Below are 19,691 nucleotides of genomic sequence, written 5' to 3'. Positions count from 1 at the left end.
TATAATCGGGCCGCCATTTCATTAATTCGTTACATTAGGAGATTGGACTTCCCTATCATCATCGGGAAGATGTCGGCAATGCGATGATAAGAACCGTGTGGGCGGTGTTTTCATGTGAGCAAAAAACTGCACAAATCAATAAATAGATATAGTCTAGACAATCCCAGCGAAAAGCTTCATGATCAAAACGGCAAATTTCTCCTGATATATGTACATGTGCACATGTACATAAACATAGACTCAGAGACAGTGACATAATTCTGCATATGCAGAGATGAATGGCTCTTTCCTCACCATTTCTATGGTCAATTGTGCGGTTTCTTATCCTTCTCAGGTTGATCTCTCTCTCTCTCTCTCTCTCTCCATGTGTATATGTATTATGTGTCTATGTATATATGTATGTGTGTATATTACAGAGGAAAGTTTCCTAAGCGTTGTTATTCTTCTTTGTTTCAGTTTAGGTCTATTTCGCACACAAGACCATTCTTTTTGAAGCGTAAGATAGCAGATTGGAAATATTCTTTCCGAGCATCATCTCAAGGTTTTAAACCAAGAAGCAACAACAACAAGGTAAGGTATAGCTACTTTGTCTTTATCCACATCTCATAGTGTGTCAAATTTTCCAAATCCTCAGTGAGGCTCTAATTTCGGCAAACACATAATCATTATTGCATCTAAATCAATCAATATTGTTTTCATACATATAATACATCCATTCATTCAACAGATATGTATTGCATGTATGCATGTAGGTAGGCAGGTATGTATGCTTGTAATATGTACATACACATGCATATATGTATGTACCTGAGTACACACATATGACTTATGCACGTACTCACGTATGGCTTACCTACCCAGGCAGAAATGATGTATGTAGACATCTACTTACGCACATCGGTATATACTTGTAAGTGGGAATACTGCACTAATAGCAAGCTTCAATGATGTGTGATCTATTTTCTTCTATAAGGACCCCCCCTACATTTCATATTTGTGTACAGACTCTTGTTCCTGTTTAAATGTCTTTATAAATTTATTGTTTCAAATTTAAGGATGTTGGTCAAGGAGCAGAATCGGACGACCAAGATAAAACCATGTCAGCTGGTAGTGTTTGTTGTCTTTATTCCCTTCTTTGCATTTTGATTTTGATTTTTTGTGTTTGCTGAATTCCCTGCAATATGCTGTGATTTAGGTAAAGTTGTTGCTCCAAAGTTTGCATCAAATGTGCAGCGACAGGAGAAGGATGCTGGAACGGACAATTTCGAGAAGCGGCTAGATGAGATTAAAAGGTGTTGGAAGGACTAATATTTTTTGTTTTAGTTTTTTCCTTCTGTGTCAAAAAGCCACTGGTTTTGTAGTGATGCTCATGATTATGAATTGATTGGAAATCATGTGTACAATTCTGATGTGTTTTCTTATGGAGAAAGCATTTCAAATGTGTTCATAGTGATGACCTTATTTTTGTGGGATTATTTTTTGACTGACTCATTGAAGAAGGCTTAACTTTTGAGTACAATTTTGCATGTTAAGAGCTGGTGAAGAAAAGAGAAGACTAGAACAAAGAAAATCGTTTGGTCCAATAGACTATGATTCTCCTCCCTCCAAACCAGACTCAGAGACTGTCAGCTTCCCAGTAAAAGTAAGTTCTCATAAACATATGGAATTCATGCATATATACACATTATAATTTGTACAGTTATTTGCACATGCCTGTATGAACATATCCATGTATGCATAGAATGAACCATACGTATCATACGTGCATTCACATTTGAGAATGATTCAATCAAACGTGTATGGTAAATCATCTCGAAGTTGGATTGGATTGATTATGGTCTATATTATATATTGATTCACTCTCAATCCCAATAAGTGGACTCTAATCCATTGTGAACCACCAACATAAGTATGGTTACAATATTTGCATTGTATCACATGCATACCTTTGGAAAGCTTCTTAAGAATCAAGATGTCTCTATCCTTCTCACTCTAGAACTTTACAACGAAATGAGTATGAACTACAGAGATTGAATCAAAATATGTCATTATAAATTATAATCAAACGTTCAAAAACTCATAAAACGTATATTCGAGAATATGAAGAAAACATGACATAGGCAGTAGTAGCATAACAACTTACCACTAGGGTGAGCTAATTTCTAATAACAAAGAAAGAAAGAAAAGGAACATGACACGAACATAAAATTTTGCCATGACATGACACTAACGATTGGATATGAGAAAATGGGGAATTGAACCCAAGACATAAGCAATAATAGCATAACAACTCATCACTAGGTTGAACTAATTACTAATAGTAAGGAAAGAAAAAAAAGAAAAAAAGAAAAATGACACTAACATAAAATTTTGTTATGATATGAGATGAGAAAATTGGGAATTTAACTCAAGACATAGACAGCAAAAGCATGACAACCTACCACTAGGGTGAACTGATTTGTAATGATAATAAATGAAAAAAAGGAAAAAAAAGGAGGATACATTTTCCCCTTTCCAAACGTGTTCGCTTTCAAACATTTGAATGCTTGCACGAACACGTTTATTACGTTCTATGCATGTATGCGAATATTTATATGTTAATAGATCCAATGTGTTCATATATGCATGCATATCATACATAACATGTATGTACTTACACTTATACAAACATGCTATGTTCTCACATATGGTGTGTATGTACATGCGAGTGTGACCATGCAATCAGTTGGGTGAGTACTTTCATCTCATCGAGGGAGATGTGTGTGCATGGACTTGCTTACTGCATTCATTCTTGTGATACCATTTACTGATTATTATTATTATTGCAGGTTGGCATAGGGCTTGGAGTGGTAATTTTTGGCCTGATTTTTGCGTTTGGTGATCTTATACCTTATCAAGGGTGAGTTATTAGAGATAATTTCGAACTTGTAGTTTGTTGGCTTTTTCACGTATTTACTCCTGGTGATATACCGATTCTTGTTGAGTAATAATGGCTAGGAGCACTTTGATGTAGATCAAATGTGCAGAAAGAAAACATAGCTAGCCCTGGAAAACAAAACTCTGATGAATCTACAAGATTGTTGAAGGTAAATTTCCACTCTGATGAATCTTTTAATTTATGGTTTCTATATATTGAGGAATATTTAATGGATGATCTCACTAACTTTTCTAGTTCCTCCATCTGCTGTGTTTGTCCAATGAATTTTTGTTGACAGGTTCCCTGACTTAACACCTACTTTGCAACTTTAACTTTTTCTTGTCTACCCACTTTTCTTGCAAAGCCTTCACCACCAATACCATCCCAACATCATCATTTGCTATTCGTGCTACTTAAGAGCAACACTCTGCACCTATCACTTTCTAAGCCTAATGTCTTCCCCGTGATACTTCAAAAATGTACTTGTAAAGGAAACATCTGTCTTCCGTAACTTTGCTCTAAGCCTAATGTATTTCCCGTGATACTTCAAATCAGTACTTGTAAAAGAAACATCTGTCTTCCCACTTAGCGTTGAATTAATGAAACACCAAAACATAAAGAATAAAAGGATAAGATTAATTTGTTTGATAATGTTTTTGGCCAATGGCTCTTTGTTCTCAAGGTAAATTTTAAGTTATTGCTGATGCAGGAACAACTACAAGGTTTTGTAGCCATTTTGAAAATCCACCCTGATGATCTGGATGCTCTTGAGGTATAGACCTTCAAATTTTAAACTTTTTATTTAAATAGATAGTCTAATGGCTCCTAGGGCACAGTATCATTATTGTACTGGGTGCATTGTTTGTAATGGAAACAATGATCAACTTAAGCCATCATATTGGCACAAGAACTTCACACAGAAAGCACCTTAGTCCTACTTGCGTTTCAGCTTATGCATGTAAATGTCTTTGATAATGTTTTCTTCACATATGCGTATCACTCCTCTCCCTGACAAGGCCTTATGATTGCCATGGTGAGGATTTTAGATCCCTGTAGAATGCAGTGAATCCATGTAAACTGGGAAGAAAATGCAACTTCTATATGCTGTTTGGGACACTGAGAAAGTTCATCCATAAAACCATGGGGTTTGTATGATAAATTAAGTCCCAGCTGGGTATAACCACATGGACTACAAGATAACACGAGGAGAACTTTAATGATCTTATATACAAAAATAGATCTACGTATGTATGTATATTGAGAAGCACAATCTCTCAAGGGACTAAGGTAGATACTAAAAAAGATTTGAAGACCTAGTTTCATGAGATTGAGCTCATTACAAAACTGACCTAAGCACATTCACATAATCAATAGCTCAAGCCTGAACCGAGCCGTTAAACTGTTTTAGAGTTTGGTTTGCTTGGTTCAGGCTTGAGCTTGGTTTGGGATGGATCAAGCCGAACCGAACCGGTTTGAGCCAAACCGACTAAGGCGTAATTGGTTTGGCTAAACCAGTTTATGCTTAACCGGTTTAGAAATCGGTTTGGTTCCAGTTTGAAAACTCCCAAACTTGTTAAGGCTTAACCAGTTTGGTTTGGAAAAGGCCAAATCGGTTAAGCTGAAACCGAACTGTATACTGAACACATGAGACTTTGACGACGTTTTCCAATATGCAAATACAAGTTTGTTATTTGTACAAGTGCTCAAAGGGCTTTAGATTGGGAAAACTGATTAAGGAGAGAGAGGGAAGCTTAAGGTTGGGCTCTAGGGAGGATAATGAGGAATAGCCCTTACAAAAGGTTATAGTTTCACCTCGATAATTCTTCCATATTTAATATAATTACAACTATATCCCTTTTGCATTTATATAAAGCTTTATAATTTTATTTATTTTTGGTGGGTATAAAGCTTTATAGGTACTACCTATATGCCCCATTATAAATTTAGCCACCTTCAAGTTTTGTCCTCAAGTCTCTGTGGATTTGGTGTACCCCTGAACCTTAACATGGAATATGATATTGTGGAAGTGAAGGATGCAGAATAAATGAAACTCATTGGTAAGGACAGCTAGAGCTTGATCTACTTGTATATTCAGTAGTTGATGTGATATCATATGATTTGTGACCGTAGCAATCACATACAAGTGTATGCAAATTTGTCTTAATTCCCTAAGAGTGTCTATAGTCATCAATCATATACCTGGACAGCCTCTCTTTTCAAATAGTGATTGCAGGTCTATGAGACTCACATCTTCATTCTAAGGACAAGATTTGGAACTCATTGTATCTGTGGGTAAAATGGTCTGCTGCAAGGTTTAGGTTCTATGGGAGAGGTTTTGCCTCATGCTATGAGTTCACTCTCAAGGTTACATCCAATTCTAATTTTGAGAGTCTATCCCTGTCATGAAAAAAGAATAAATGTGCAGCTTAATACACTCTCAGGAATCATTCTAGTAACTAGGTACAGGACACTTCATGAATTTATGTGATACCAAAACCAGGTCATATCCATACCTACACAGGCCATGGAACTGTTTGGTTCTTTCAACCGATTAATTTATAGTGATGATAGACATGCAGTTGCTTGACACTTGAATCAGTAAGTAGAACTTTTTGTTTATATTTTGCAGGGAGCAGCTGTTACTAATGCAGAATTAGGTGAATTCTCGGAATCAGAAACTTTGCTACGCCGCCTTATCGAGGTATCTGAAGTTCTACCATAGAACAGGCATGCATGCATGCATGCATGCATGTGTCTTCTCACTTAGAACTTTTCTCTTCCCTTAAAATGCGCACTTATATCCATTATAAATTTCAGACCTATATTATGTGTACTTGCTTTGTAATAACTTTACATTGCTCTAATAGTTATGTTCTGTTTATAATTTATTTCCAAATTGTGAACAAGGAAACTATGCACAGCACATGTTTTGGACTTCGAAATGTACTTATTTATGTTAGTTCTATGGTTTAATTTTTGTAACTTCTATGAATGAGTTTTTACTCATGTCAAAACTGATATGTATTCAATTTGTTCTGAGATACTCATTATATTTTACATTAGGCCATTAATATTATTTTAATCTATTCATTTGACTCTCCATAAATGCTAGGGTATGATTTTGTCAACAGGATCCCAGCATTAGTAAGTGTTCACTTATCTTCAGTAAGTTATTGAAAGAAGATCATTTGATGTTTGGCCCTCGTATTTTATCTTGACAACCATAACCTGTGCAAGTAGATGTCAGTGTTGGATCATTTGATAGCTACAACCATGACCTGTGCAAGTAGATCTCAGTGTTGGACCAAGATTTTTTTTGAAAAGATAACAATAAGTATTATTTGTGCTACGTATCTTGAAAATGAAGGAACATGAATAGGGATAATGGAAGTACGAATCGGAAAGGATTCTAATGTTGGTCATGTTGATCTTTACTGGCTGATCAAAATGATCTTTTGTATGCTGGATTTAGAATACTCCATATTGTCACTTCAACTGTCTGTGGGCGGCCATTGAATCGTAAAAAGTTATCCTCAGCTTCCTCCTCTCCTCTTTACTTAAAAAATACCTAAATGGAATCTGTTATTACATGTTTATTATGTGCTATACGGTTTATGTTTTCAATTCTGAAGAAAATGATGTGGAAACTATCATACCAGTAGCAATGTGGAATCTTGAGTATCATATTAAAAATACTGAAAAAACTGATATGTAGAGACAAAATTGCAGGCAAGGCCTACAGATGTGGAAGCCTTACGGCTTCTGGGTGAAGTACAGAGTGCTTTGGGAAAATCTGAAGACAGTGTTGCCACATTCAGGCAAGCTATGCAAGTGAGTCTTTTGGTTTGTTTATCTCTGTCCTAAGTTCTAATAAACACTTCGTGATGGTGTAAGAACTATTTTTCACCTTGTGGAAAGAAGAACTATTTTGTTTTTCAAGTTTAAAGGCTTATGGGATTCATTGCGAGTTCTTTCTGGCTCTAAATAAAGTTGGACTCTACTCATCATCAGATTTGGGCAATTGTTAGCTTTATTTTGTGCTCTTCATGGCGAGATTTATAAATTTGATTATCATCAACATGGAGGATTTTTTCTGTTCCTCGCTCTATTCTTCAGAGTTCTAAAAGGATAGTTTATGATTGACCGAGTCAAATAAATTTTTACTATTCTTTTTTGGAACAATTAAGCACAGGTGTCCCCTAGAAGTATCACACTGCTGAAGGGTTATGTTGAAGCTTTGGTTTCACAAGGAAAACAAACAGAGGTAAGAATAAACTTGAAGAAAGATATATTAATGTCTTTTAAGAGGCCAAAATGGTCCATTCGACTGAACAAGAGATTACATCTGAAAATGTTGTCTCTTCTTTGAGAACAACAAACAAAATAAGTGTAACTAAGTAAGAGAAAAAGTAAATAGAAATAGAATAAGACTTGACTAAAGAATATTGTCATCTATACATGTAAGATTCTCGAGTCAGACATATTGTAATTTTTGACTAAAGAACATTGTCATCTATACATGGATGATTTCATAGGTGAATTATGTGAGTGATTAAGTGCATGATCAGTAGCAATCAGTGACAGAACAATGAAAGGCCTCGATTAAGATGTAGATCCGAATTTGATGGTAGACAATACCCCATGGTCATTCGTAGTGCCTTAGATATTGTGGCGCAGTCGATGAAGAAGATTTGCATTAATGTTATGAATGCAAGTCATAGGGATGTGCAAAATATTTCACAGAGCAAGAGCTAGACATCTAGAAATATTTAGGTAACCGATATTTACACATTTACAAACACAAATACATTAGAAATGATCCCAAAGGCTTGGACTCCTGATTATATATATAGCCTATCTACTCCCACGCTTTAGATGTAATATGCCTGAACTCACATGAATGTGCAATCTCACAGCTCATCTTCTCCGTTTTGATGGTGTTAAAATAGCATTTACTTCGCCCTCTGAGTCTTCAATGTATTAGTGGAACATGGTTTAATTGTGTTGGAATACTCATTTCCTAAGAAGGAACGCAGTTATTGGAAACTCAAACTCTATTTTTCTCTTGTTGGGTATAGGCTGTCAAAGAACTGATTGAAAAAAGGGATCTCCTGACATCATCAAACCGAGATGCTTCAAACATGAAAGATCAAGATGATATAGTGATTATAAAGCAGGTAATGTTTAAAATTCAGTGTATACTATGAAGTTTTGACAATGTCTTGAACTGCTTTTTCTCCCGTTTCCATGAAGATTGAGTGTATACTATGAAGTTTTGACAATGTCTTGAACTGCTTTTTCTCCCGTTTCCATGAAGATTGGACTACTACTTGGCAAAACATATGCAGAATGGGGTCATGTAAGCGATGCAGTTGCTGTTTATGATTCACTCATCAAAAGCTACCCAGAGGATTTTCAGGGTTATTTAGCAAAGGTATATATGGAATCTCATATACTTGCACCATATTCAGTAGAAAGAAATCTATATGAATTCCTCGAAAGGATTGTAATTGTTGCATATGAGACCTAACAAAGAATACAATGGCTTATCTTTACTTGTTGAAGTGGGTGACAAAACAAAAACATGTCTATTTAATCAGGTCTGGCAATAATTTCTAAAACTGGCTTATAAATGATGGGTTTGATTTCATTGATTGCGATTCAGGGTATCCTTCTAAAAGATCAAGGCCAAACAGGCGAGGCGGATCGAATGTTTATACAGGTATATAATATTGGGGGGAAAACAACATCATACCCTTGACATTTGGCATATTTACCTCAATATTCTATTTGAAAAAAAAAATCATGATATTCTTCAAGATTGTAAAATTACAATCATAGCTTAAGTTCTAATTAAGGTTAGTAAGCACTGCATGGCAATTTCCGAAAACAGTGGATATCCTGGTAATTATGCAAAAAGTCAATTTCTAACTAGGGTTATTTTCATAAGCATGCTGAAGGGTAAGTATATTGACGTGTTTCGCTAATATTTATGCACAAGTATGACAAATAACATATTTTCTTGTCTTTCTAGGCAAGATATTTTGCCCCGGATAAAATCAAGCCATTTGTTGATCGATACTCCAGGCAATGATGCCAGTTTTGAATTGAATACATCAATAGGAGATTACACCAAGTAATGCTTTTTTTTTTCTCTTTTTGAGATCATGCACATCATTGCCTTTCTTGAAGAAAGGAGTAAAAGAGCATTTTACTTCCTTTGTATTCTTTGTATTGGACTGTATCGTTAAGCTTGAACTAACTTCAGTATTTCTGAGTCTTGCACACATGTAAAATTAGAGTTCCATGTATAACACTCCGAACGATTGAATGTGCCTAAATAATCACATTCCCCGAATCTGGTGTATTAATTTGTCACGAGTGTATTGGCTTTTGGTTCCACTCGCATTCTGCGAACATAAATGTGACTTTCTTTTCTCTCCTAAGTGGGTTGTATTAATTTGGTCACTAAGTGCATCATTTTATGGTCCCACTAACATTTGGTGGAAATATGAATTTCTTTCGCAAAAGTGGATTGTATTGATATGCTCTCTAGAGGTGCAAACCGTTGGCCCCGTTGCCATCTGGTGGACCTAAAGATGACCTTCATTCTTTCCCAAAAGTGGATTGTACTGATTTGGCCACATATAAATGAAGTTTTGGTCCCACAACATAATGTGGTCATAATGATACAACACTGAAATTCAAGAAATCGTGTGAATGAATGACAATGTGTACATGTAAGCACATGGTAAAGGGCACAAGTTTGAAATTAAGAAGCAAATCTTGATTCATGCAAAGTTATAGGATACAGATTATGAAATCATGTTTCACCATTCGAAGTGATTGGATTTTGATTTCTATATTTTGTGAATCTTTCCTTGCAACATAGAAAGAGAATTAAAGGAAAAAAGTAAGGCAATATCTCTAGTTAGGAGCAGCCACTGTATTGAGGAAACTTTGATTGAAAGTTGGCATATTAGTCATTGAGGAGATCTTATTCTTATTCTTTCTATATTCTAGATTCTTTTTTGGTCACTAAGATGAGATACCAAACCTCCCAAACTTCCAAAGATGATATCTTGGAATTTATGCATAGTTTTATAGCATTGCATCATGAAAACAATATTTTGAATTGCCCTTTTACTATTTACCTTTGTTTTTTTTTATATGTAAAATTGCCAAGGGATAATGTGGCATTGAAAACAATTAAAAACATGACTAAAATCAAGTATGAAAGTGATTTCCTAATTCTATACATGAAATTTCATAAGAGATGTGGGACATAAAAGCGAAGAATCTACTCATCAATAAATAGACATTATTGGAAAATCTGGATGAAATTTTGATCATATTCAACTCCTACAATATGCGAAGTCGATCATTGGCATCATATGTTGTTCAACATGCAAGAAGGTACAATGGGCCAAACCCCCCAATTGGCATTGGTTTTTGTCAAGATGGAAACACACACAAACCTCATGAGCAAGAGCAAGAGCAAGGGTGTTGGGCCTCATCCATACATAAAGTTACTATAACCTTAAAAAAGTTACCATTTAGTAGCCCCATCTCGAGATGGTTGCCATTCGACAGTCAGAGGGGTCGATTCATTCTAATTTCCTTTTCTCATCGAGATCTGGTTTTGTTTAGGAGTTTGAGGGCCGACTTCTCTCCTTGAGGGGCTTGAGTAAGGGCATTCGTGGAAAATAACGAAAAGCTAAGAGAGGGTGATGAGAAAAAAGGAGAATTAACAGTGAAATAAAATCACAGAAAATAACATTGATATAATAAGAAAAAGGAGAAATTAAAAAGAAAAATAAGAATCCGAAACGAATAAGAAAGAAAAATAAGTAAAAATAAAAATAAAAAGGAGTGCAAAAATAAGGATGAAGGAGAAAACAAAAATAAGTAAGAAAAGAAAGAAAATTAAATTAAAACAAGAATAATAAATTAATAATAATAATAATAATAATATGCAAGAGAAAAAAAAAAGGAAAACAGGAAATGCAGAAGGAAGGGAAGAAAGGAAGACAGAAGAAGAAGAAGAAGAAGAAGAAGAAGAAGAAGAAGAAGGCAGAAAAGCAAAAGCCATTTTGGTTATCAGATTATCCATCTCTGAGCAGCCGTGGCTATGGTAGGCGATGACGATGGAGGAGGAGGAGGACCCAACTACGACGAACAGGAAAAGATCGCGGCCTTCATGGAGATCGCAGGAAACACTGCTCTCAAAGCTCGAGAATTCCTTCAGGTTCTTCTCCCCCCTCCCTATGTCAAAGCCTCTTTTTTCCTTTAATCTATTTCCTGTAATCTTTGCCATTTCCCGTCTTCTGCATATTTCTGTCTATCTTCCTGCATTTGTTTTTCTTCCTGCGTAAATGTCTCGTTTTCCTGCATATTCTTTATTTGTTTTTGCATAGTAAAACAAATGCATATTTTGTTTTTCTGTATATTTGATTCTACGTATTTTACTCTTTATTTGCATTTCCTTTTTCCTGGAGTTTAGTGTTTCCCTCCCCCCAATTTTATTGCTCTGCAATTTTTTTCTTGCTGAATTTATTCTCCCACTTCCACTTTTCTAATGATATGTTATATGAAGGATTACACATTGTGCTCAGGAACAATCATTAATGTGTCACTCCATGAAAGATGTAAAAGAGTTCAGAAGCAGATTTTGTAGCTAGTGTGGGTAGTTCTGATCTCATGAAAAATGTAGGTTCTTAGGGATAGTAATAGTAGTAGTAAGATTATACATCGAAAATGTTGATCATGAAGATAACAGCTTTCATTTGACACGTTCAAAAAGATTTAAAGGGTAATGTTTAACCATCCGGTTGCAGGATGAAAACGAATGTGATGCATGAAGAGTACTGTTTCATTTACATTTTGTACGACTGGTCTAGGAGCTTGTTTTAGCTCATATAAACTCCCCTTTGAGCATGTATACTAAATGGTGCTTACAAGGACTTGCAAAAGCATCTGGCTATTAAGTATATAGCTCTTCTTAATGTCACCATGCAAGGAAGCAGTCTTAAGCCCCAAGTACTGTCAGTTCACATATTCCATTACCTTGCATGGTGGGCCAAAGCCTTGCTTAAAGAGGCAATTATCTCCCTCGTATTTCATAAAAAACACTACAATGACAAATATAGTGTTCTTCAGATTCCACCTCCCTGATAACACAATTAGCAAATTATTTCTTATAATGGTGTTCATGCATATCTGCCTACCTCAATCTCTAACTGTTGTGATGAAGTTTACAGCTTCCCTATCACACTACACAACGCCTAGGATAGATGTATGTTCATATAAGATGGCTGGATGATTGAATCCATCCTCCAATGTGTGTAAAAAGTGTCTTATAGTGGGCTATCTTCCTACCAAGTGATATTTTGGAGCGGATCCATATTATCTTGTTTTCCAAGTTAAAAATATAAGTTTGGATCACTCTATTCTTTTCCACTTTCTTCATGTTTAGATGGGGACAATCCAAGCTATATTGGTATAGGGATAATGCGTTTATGCTTATGCAATGTGACTCGAACCATTGTTGCATTTCAGCATACCAACGATGAATATCTTCATGTTCAGCAAGTTGTTTTGATGACATAAGTGCCAACTTCGAGTACCTTCCTTCAGGGAGCTCCCAAAGCCGTTGGATACATGTGACTGATCAGAAGAATGCCTCGATAATTATAGGGGCTGCTCCCATCTCTGCCCAGATTATATCGCGGGGCACCAATACTTAGCTCCTTATCATGCGGGCACAATCATTGAGACTAAAGGTCTCTCTAAATATTTCTAGTTATTTGACTTGTTAACACTCGGTTCCCATGTTTCTTCTCCATAGAAAAGAGTTGGTGTCAAAGTGTATCAAATAGCCGTAGTTTAGTTCGTGGCTCTTGGAGCTGCAAATATGCACATTGTCTTTCGAGAGCACTAAGGGCTGCATATCCATGAGAAAGTTGGACAAAAGTAGCCTCCATAAGGAGAACCTAGGCCTTGTAAATATTACTCCTGGGTATGTGTTGGAGCGTGTGTATGTCACCTTTTCCTTTCCCTCAAGAAGATTTCTACTTCTGATCTTGTTCTCGTCATTACTTTAGTTTTATCCATGTTTATCGACAAACCTTTGTCTGTGGAAAATACTTTTAAGGCATTTAGATGTATTTGTAGTCCCTCCAAAGAGTCAGAAATGAGCACAATATCATCAGCATATAGTAATATTTGTATAGGTATACACACTAGGCCTGATCCCAAACCCCTGAATCTCTCTATGTAAGTGATACCATATCTATATGGAGACCTAAGAGAGTGGGTGATAGTGGGCATTCTTGTTTTACTCCAATTGTGCTAGCCACAGCCTCTGAGAAACCATTGGGAGACTGCACTTTTCTTGACACGAATCCATACACTGCATAGATTTGCATAGCATATCTATAAGGACACCAATGGCTTCTAGTGTTGCATAAGCTGAGCATGCGGCACAAGGTCAAAGGCTTTTTGGAAATTCACAAAGCAGCAATAAATCCGCTTATTATGGGCTTTGCTCTCCTCAACAATGGCTTGGATGGTAAATATGTGATCCAAAGTTGTGAACCCCTTCCAAGAGCCTGCCTGTCCAGCTGAACGGCAGTCATTTCCCTGCGCTCATATACTCAATTCAGTCTCTAAGATTGAACCATATAATTTAGCCAAGTAATGGTCAATCATGATTGTCCTATACTTGCTTGGCATCATGGTGTCTCGGCACTTGAGGATTGGCACAATGGTATGTTCTAACCATCCAGTAGGGAAACATTCACACATTTGTCTATTAAAGATGTGTGCTAGCAACGGGAACAAAATGTCATGGGCATAGATAAAGTGCCTACCTACCAATCCATCATGATCCTGGGCCTTCCCAAATTGTAACTGATCAATGGCATTTCTTACATTTTGTAGAATAAAAAAAGCTGGATGTGGGTGTGATCCATGTGGGTGAGGAAGTGGAGGCTGCCCTGGGATATGTATAGTACCATTGCATATTCATGCCTCACCTGAGGTGAGGTCAGTTGTGGTAGGTTTCCTCTCATTTAATGTTTTCCATGCTTTTTTACTTTCTTGCCCTAGGAAAAAGTGATACAAATGATCGTCAAACTTAGCTAAATACAATCTCTTCTTCTTCCTCACGAGGCTGTTACACTTGTTGTGTATCCTATGAAAACTTTGGTGTGAACATAGTTAGAATAGTATGAACCTAGTTAGGTAACTGTTGGGTGTGAACATAGTTAGAATAGTGTGAACCTAATTAAGTGACTATTGGGTGGTGTGAACATAGTTAGAATAGTGTGAACCTAATTAAGTGACTGTTGGGTTTCCAGCTACCTATAGATATTGGTTATATAAACCATTCTACATCTTTGCAATCATCTACTGGTTTTTCCTCAAGTCTTCTAAGTGATCTTGCTATGTGAGAACAAGTTGCATTTTCAACAGAGGCATTGGAAGGTTGCACTCGGTTTTTTATGTGTATCCTGTGTTACTTTACGCTGCAAAGTATCTCCATGTATAACAGCCTTCCTCATCATACCAAGTATTTTGTACGATTCTACCAAGTTTGGGGCCATTGCCTGTTGTGTGGGGAAAGGAATTTGGGGTTGCTGTATGCAATGACTTTGACAATCCTTGTGCAATTTCATCTAGAGATGTGAAAGGATTTAAATCTAGCATGCCATTATATACCCCGCAAGTATACACATAAATTGTCTCTTGAGTAAACTACAAATCAATGCTACACAACTATACTTAGTCAGCCCACTCTCCTTCTTAGCATATACATCCCTTGTGCATCCCTGACATGCATGATCTGCTACCAAGCCAATAGGTCTACCAGATACAAATAGTGAACTTTGTTTTTCCAGGTAATCGGCTGTGCTTGGATCTACATCCTTATGCACAACATGGATCTACATCCTTATGCACAACATGCACTCTATCATGGAGCTCCTTTTTGTACAACACAACCACTCTACCTGAGCCTCTAGTGCTTCCTGTTGTCTATGGTTGGGGACAATATACTGACTCCCATCTCTATCCTTGTACATTGGGGAGTTTTCTAGCCATGCATTGATAGGTCTCTATATACATAGCAATATCTGTTTTCTTGAAGATATCTTCAAAATGCCCAAGTTCTGTCATTAGAGAGCCATGGCAAATCCATATAGTCATGCATAAGGTCTCAAAGGCCATACACTGTTGTGCAGCTCTCTTTTTTGTAATAATGACCTTACCATCTTGATATCCTGCCCATTTTCCTTCCTTTCTTGCATTGAGCACTCGTGGCATGTTTTCTTGCGATGTGCCATTTGAGTTGGAGTGAGATTGTCATCTAAATCTATTTTGTCCCCTTTGTGTGCCCTTCTTTTAAAAGGAAAGCTTTTTTCTTTTCCATATCCATGAAGTGGATGATCAGGGAGGGCTTTAGCTCTTGACTCATCTCTTCCCACCCTCTATTCTTAAGTGAATGGAATATCTGATGCCCCGATCTTTGTTCTAAGATTCTTGGCAACTTCTTGTGGGCTTCTTTTTTCAGCCAAACCGACCACTCATACATGTGATGCATGAGCTTTCCTCTTGACTTTTTCTTCTAATGTTCCTTTTTGCTTTGATTTCTTCTCGAGCATGCCCAGCTTGAGCTTTGGCATCTTTGGCCATCCCTGCCCATGTTTGCATTTCCTTGCATTGGCTCTATCTATGGAGATGCATTTTTCCATTGCTCAAGTATATTGCGTTGGTTCAAAGTTTGAAAATTCCCAAATCGGTGAAGGCAAACCAAACCCAATCCGGTTAAGCTAAAACCAAATCGTTGCCGATTCCTAGTGTCACATACAAGATAATATGGTTTATTTGGTCCCATAGGTCAAAATTGGTCTTTTCATGGATGACGTTAAATCTATTCTGTTCTATAATATAGGTGTTTTACCATTTTACCTGTATGGGTGGTCATAAAAGCATGAAAAGACTTTAATGCAGCAAAAGCAATTCATCTTTGCTTTTCAGGAAATAACTCCAGTTCTCCTTGAACAATCCTCAACAAAAGAAATAAAATACAAAGCATCCCACATAGATTTAGTAGGAATGCTAAAATATCAGAATGCACAAGATCTAAAAGGTTTTTCTTGTAAGCACACGCGAGTAACAAAAAATTCTCACTTGTTTTCTATATTGACAATCATTACAAAAATCAAGTAGTTATTTCGGTCTCCTTTCACTAGCAATTGTGAACGCTCTCTCAGGCTAGAGTTAGAGGATGAAACTAGCAATTTCGGTTTCCATTCATTCAAGGTCTGGAGACTGTTTGAAACTATACCATGGGCGGCATTAGAGGATGAAAAGAGGTAAGCTCTAGATGCATAGATGTCATTGAGCATATAGTATTTTAATGGCAGTCACAATGGAAGACCACCCGCCAGTCGTTTCATGGAGTTTCTGACTGTTTCCATCCTGGCAAGGATTGTCTTATTAGGTGATTCTTGTCTTAAGCACTTGGATGTTAAATATTTGAAGCATAGTTACATGTGTTTTGTAATGGGACCAGTTTGATTTTTCTATCCTATTTTGAAATTTGAATCTAGAGCTGTTTTCCGTATATTTTTTATGTAAACAGGCAACAGGCTGGCAATTGGAGGAAGCTATACAACTGTTCTATGCTGGAGATGATACTGGAGGTGGTGGTATTCAAGCAAATGCGCCGGCAGAAGTAGCTTGGAAGGAGCCTGCAGAATCTTCTGAGTTAGGCCCTAGGTCTGATCTTTCTAGTCTATTATCTTTTATTTATGCCCATTTTTTCCCTCTATTTTTCTAGTTTAATTTCAGTTTGATGCCCATAACTTTTTTATTCAACAATTTTCTCATTGCTTCAGTCAAAGTAATGATTATGTGAGGCCACCTTTACCAGTCAAACGAGAGGCTTTATATGAAGACATTTTTGAATATCGGTAGGGTAATGTTCCTTTTACGCGTAGTTGAATTATAATGGAGTTCATGGTAGTTTTATCTCTACTTTTGTATTTTTTTCCAGAGCACAGCGCATGCCACAGAGCTCAAACCAGCCCACTTCAGTTGATGCATTCCGCAATTTTCAGGATGAGGCAAATTTTCGCTCCCATGCTTCAACCAATGCTTTACCAAATGTTGATGGGAATAGAGACTCACTAGCAGCACTATATCGGCCCCCATTCACGCTCATGTTTCAAGGATCTTTTGAACAAGTATGGCATGTAAATAGTGTTATGAAGGTATAACATTTGAGCTAATAAATAGCTGAGATGCAGTTCTTCTGTTTTGACAGGCAAAGATAGAAGCTGCTAAGCATGGAAGATGGCTTCTTGTAAATGTGCAATCCACAAAGGAGTTTTCGAGCTATACAGTTGCTGTTTTTGCTATAGACCTTTGTGAATTAGAATGCTCCATCGCTTTTTAGCAATTTGACGTTATGTGCTTGTGATGTAGTTGAACCGGGATACTTGGTCACATGAAACACTGAAGGATATGATCAAGACAGTTTTTATTTTTTGGCAGGTTTGTTTTTCTTTTCTTTTCTTATGAAACTTGTTTTGTATTTCTTTGTGGATTGTCACCAGAACTAAGAAAATTAATTGATTGATTATTAATTGCTAATCATGCCATCTGGATGACATGTTATGTGTGACGAATCTTACAGGCTTACGATGATACGGAAGAAGGAAGGAAGGTCTGTACTTACTATAAATTAACAAATATGCCCACAGTATTGATTCTTGATCCAATAACTGGCCAGAAAATGCGTGCATGGGAGGGGATGATTGGTGCAGAACGTCTTTTGGAGGTAATATTTATTTGGGAAGAGGGAAAAATGATTGCATGATGGGAGATTTACTAGGTCAATTGGATGTAGATTTTTTCATGCTTGAAAAATAATATAGAACTTTCTTTCAATACATCTGTGTGTGCATATGGCACATTTAATGTACTTCTGAGTTTTGATTGCTATATCCAGTTTTCTTTTGATAATGTTGCGTTTTGCAATTTTTTCACTACTATTTTATGTAGCTTTTGCATATTTGCATAATTTTTAGTAAATTTCTTGGGATCTAAGGCTACTATAAACTATTCTTTGTCTTTATGCACACTGAAGCTATATTTTACGTTTGTCTGGATTTTTTGGATGGATTTCTCTATATTGTACATACGTTATCTGGAAATTTCTACGTAGTATACCTAGAAGTTTGTGTTTCTAATACTTATCAATGATAAACCTCGTCTTATGATATGATGTTTTATTTTTATGTAGTCTCTTCTGCATGCATTATGTATATCGTTCATTCACCAACATTCCTATTAAGGAGTTTTAGTTGTCACGTTGAATGGGCCAACTTATACAAGTTTTCTAAAGGTTATTGCATTCTGAGCTCTCTTCATATCTCTGACTGTCAGGACCTTGTACCTTACATGGACAGAGGACCATCGGAACAAAAGCAAGCTGGTTTTCCACCGCCAAAGCGTCCAAGGGAATCAAGCTATGTATCAGTAGAAACACCTAAAGGTAATTTCAAACTTTAAAATGGACAATATAGTACTTGATTTGAAGTTATATTCTGTTCTCCTATACCTTAGAGCTTTACCTTATACTTCATTGTTTGGCTATCATAGCTATGCTGAGTGTCGATGAAGATGAAGAGCTTAAGCTGGCATTGGCCGCTTCTTTAGAAGGCACTATTGATCATGTGAAAGAGACAAAGGTTTCCAAAAGTGTACAAGCCAGTAATATTACTTCACCAGATGGAGATACAGAGAAAGACAATGGCCCTAGTTTCAAAAGAACTTATCCACCTTTACCGGATGAGCCGTTGCAAGCTGATGCAACTGTCTGTAGGGTTGCAGTTCGCTTTCCTGATGGTAGCAGAGGCCAACGTCGATTTTTCCGAGCTGATCCCATTCAGGTTTGCCTTCACATTCTAGAACTAACGATACACTGATTTGTTTTTCCTCTTAATGAGGGTTGACTGTTTTGTGTGATGGGGCTGGGAGTTAAACTCCTGAACTACAGAAGAAGAACCTATCATTTCTAGGCAAAGTAGAGTGGGAATATTATCAAGCAAGTACTATTAAAAGGAGTTTTGTCTTTACATTTGCTTACTAACTTGGCCGTTTCTGATCATTGCTAGATGTTTTGTTTGATTTTGCACAGCTGCTTTGGTCATTCTGTTGTTCACAAGTAGCGGAAGCAAGCAATGGAAGGTCATTCCGTCTTACAAATACCATACCTGGTGTAAGAGGAGGAATGTTGGAGTATGAAAAAGAGGTGAATATTGGTGATGCAGGGTTAGCAAACTCGATGTTGGTTATGACATGGGACTAAAAAAGGAAGAGGCAGCAATATATATATATTTTGGAGGGTACAATGTTTTTTCACGTATCGCAAGATCTAAGGTGTATCATAAAGAAGTTTGTTTTAGATCTCTCGTAAAAGGCTTTTTGGAATGCCACCCTCTTATATTACTCATGTTTTTGTTGTTCTACCATATTGACATGTTGCAAAATGTGTCCCATTTGTTTTTGCAACGTATAGTGTTAACCATTTGACGTAGTTTTGTTCTTCTGAATTAGGTTTGGAGTTTCGTGAAATGCAATGCTATGCACAAAGGATCTAAGGTGTATCATAAAGAAGTTTGTTTTAGATCTCTTGTAAAAGGCTTTTTGGAATGCCACCCTCTTATATTGCTCATGTTTTTGTTGTTCTACCATATTGACATGT

At 36.7% G+C, this 19,691-nt stretch overlaps 2 protein-coding genes across 3 annotated transcripts; both read left to right on the top strand.

The window, feature by feature from the left end:
• Positions 1-174: 174 nt before the first annotated feature.
• Positions 175-9,322, top strand: LOC147866849 (Tetratricopeptide repeat (TPR)-like superfamily protein). Of its 2 annotated transcripts, XM_087317353.1 has the most exons (15): positions 175-334; positions 457-570; positions 1,056-1,107; positions 1,196-1,292; positions 1,534-1,642; positions 2,829-2,899; positions 3,014-3,086; positions 3,627-3,689; positions 5,547-5,618; positions 6,647-6,748; positions 7,110-7,181; positions 7,996-8,094; positions 8,235-8,351; positions 8,583-8,639; positions 8,952-9,322. In XM_087317353.1, exons 1-15 carry the CDS (start codon positions 275-277, stop codon positions 9,009-9,011), a joined length of 1,218 nt encoding a protein of 405 aa, XP_087173479.1. In that variant the 5' UTR covers positions 175-274; the 3' UTR covers positions 9,012-9,322. The 2 variants fall into 2 exon arrangements, with proteins under 2 accessions (XP_087173479.1, XP_087173480.1); XM_087317354.1 differs by lacking the exon at positions 175-334 and having other exon boundaries at positions 451-575.
• A 1,651-nt stretch (positions 9,323-10,973) lies between these two features.
• Positions 10,974-19,441, top strand: LOC147866848 (UBX domain-containing protein). Its single transcript, XM_087317352.1, has 10 exons — positions 10,974-11,165; positions 16,563-16,699; positions 16,819-16,893; positions 16,977-17,166; positions 17,247-17,324; positions 17,408-17,476; positions 17,619-17,762; positions 18,371-18,479; positions 18,587-18,876; positions 19,125-19,441. Exons 1-10 carry the CDS (start codon positions 11,049-11,051, stop codon positions 19,293-19,295), a joined length of 1,380 nt encoding a protein of 459 aa, XP_087173478.1. The 5' UTR covers positions 10,974-11,048; the 3' UTR covers positions 19,296-19,441.
• The last annotated feature ends 250 nt before the right edge of the window (positions 19,442-19,691 follow it).

Source organism: Azolla caroliniana, unplaced genomic scaffold (genome assembly GCF_043228905.1).
Source record: "Azolla caroliniana isolate FFs.n. ecotype wild unplaced genomic scaffold, voAzoCaro1.0.p SCAF_3, whole genome shotgun sequence".
NCBI classification, from domain to species: Eukaryota; Viridiplantae; Streptophyta; class Polypodiopsida; order Salviniales; family Salviniaceae; genus Azolla; species Azolla caroliniana.
The sequence above is the reverse complement of the archived record's forward strand: the minus strand, read 5'-3'. Positions and strand labels throughout refer to the sequence as shown.

Bases quoted from the DNA above. Each gene is read 5' to 3' on its own strand.
- LOC147866849 (XM_087317353.1), top strand. From the start codon at position 275: ATGAATGGCTCTTTCCTCACCATTTCTATGGTCAATTGTGCGGTTTCT. The intron at 3,690-5,546 runs GTATAGACCTTC...TATATTTTGCAG, and splicing joins ATGATCTGGATGCTCTTGAG to GGAGCAGCTGTTACTAATGC. The intron at 8,352-8,582 runs GTATATATGGAA...ATTGCGATTCAG, and splicing joins TTCAGGGTTATTTAGCAAAG to GGTATCCTTCTAAAAGATCA.
- LOC147866848 (XM_087317352.1), top strand. From the start codon at position 11,049: ATGGTAGGCGATGACGATGGAGGAGGAGGAGGACCCAACTACGACGAA. The intron at 17,167-17,246 runs GTATGGCATGTA...CTGTTTTGACAG, and splicing joins TTCAAGGATCTTTTGAACAA to GCAAAGATAGAAGCTGCTAA. The intron at 17,325-17,407 runs GTTGCTGTTTTT...CTTGTGATGTAG, and splicing joins AGGAGTTTTCGAGCTATACA to TTGAACCGGGATACTTGGTC.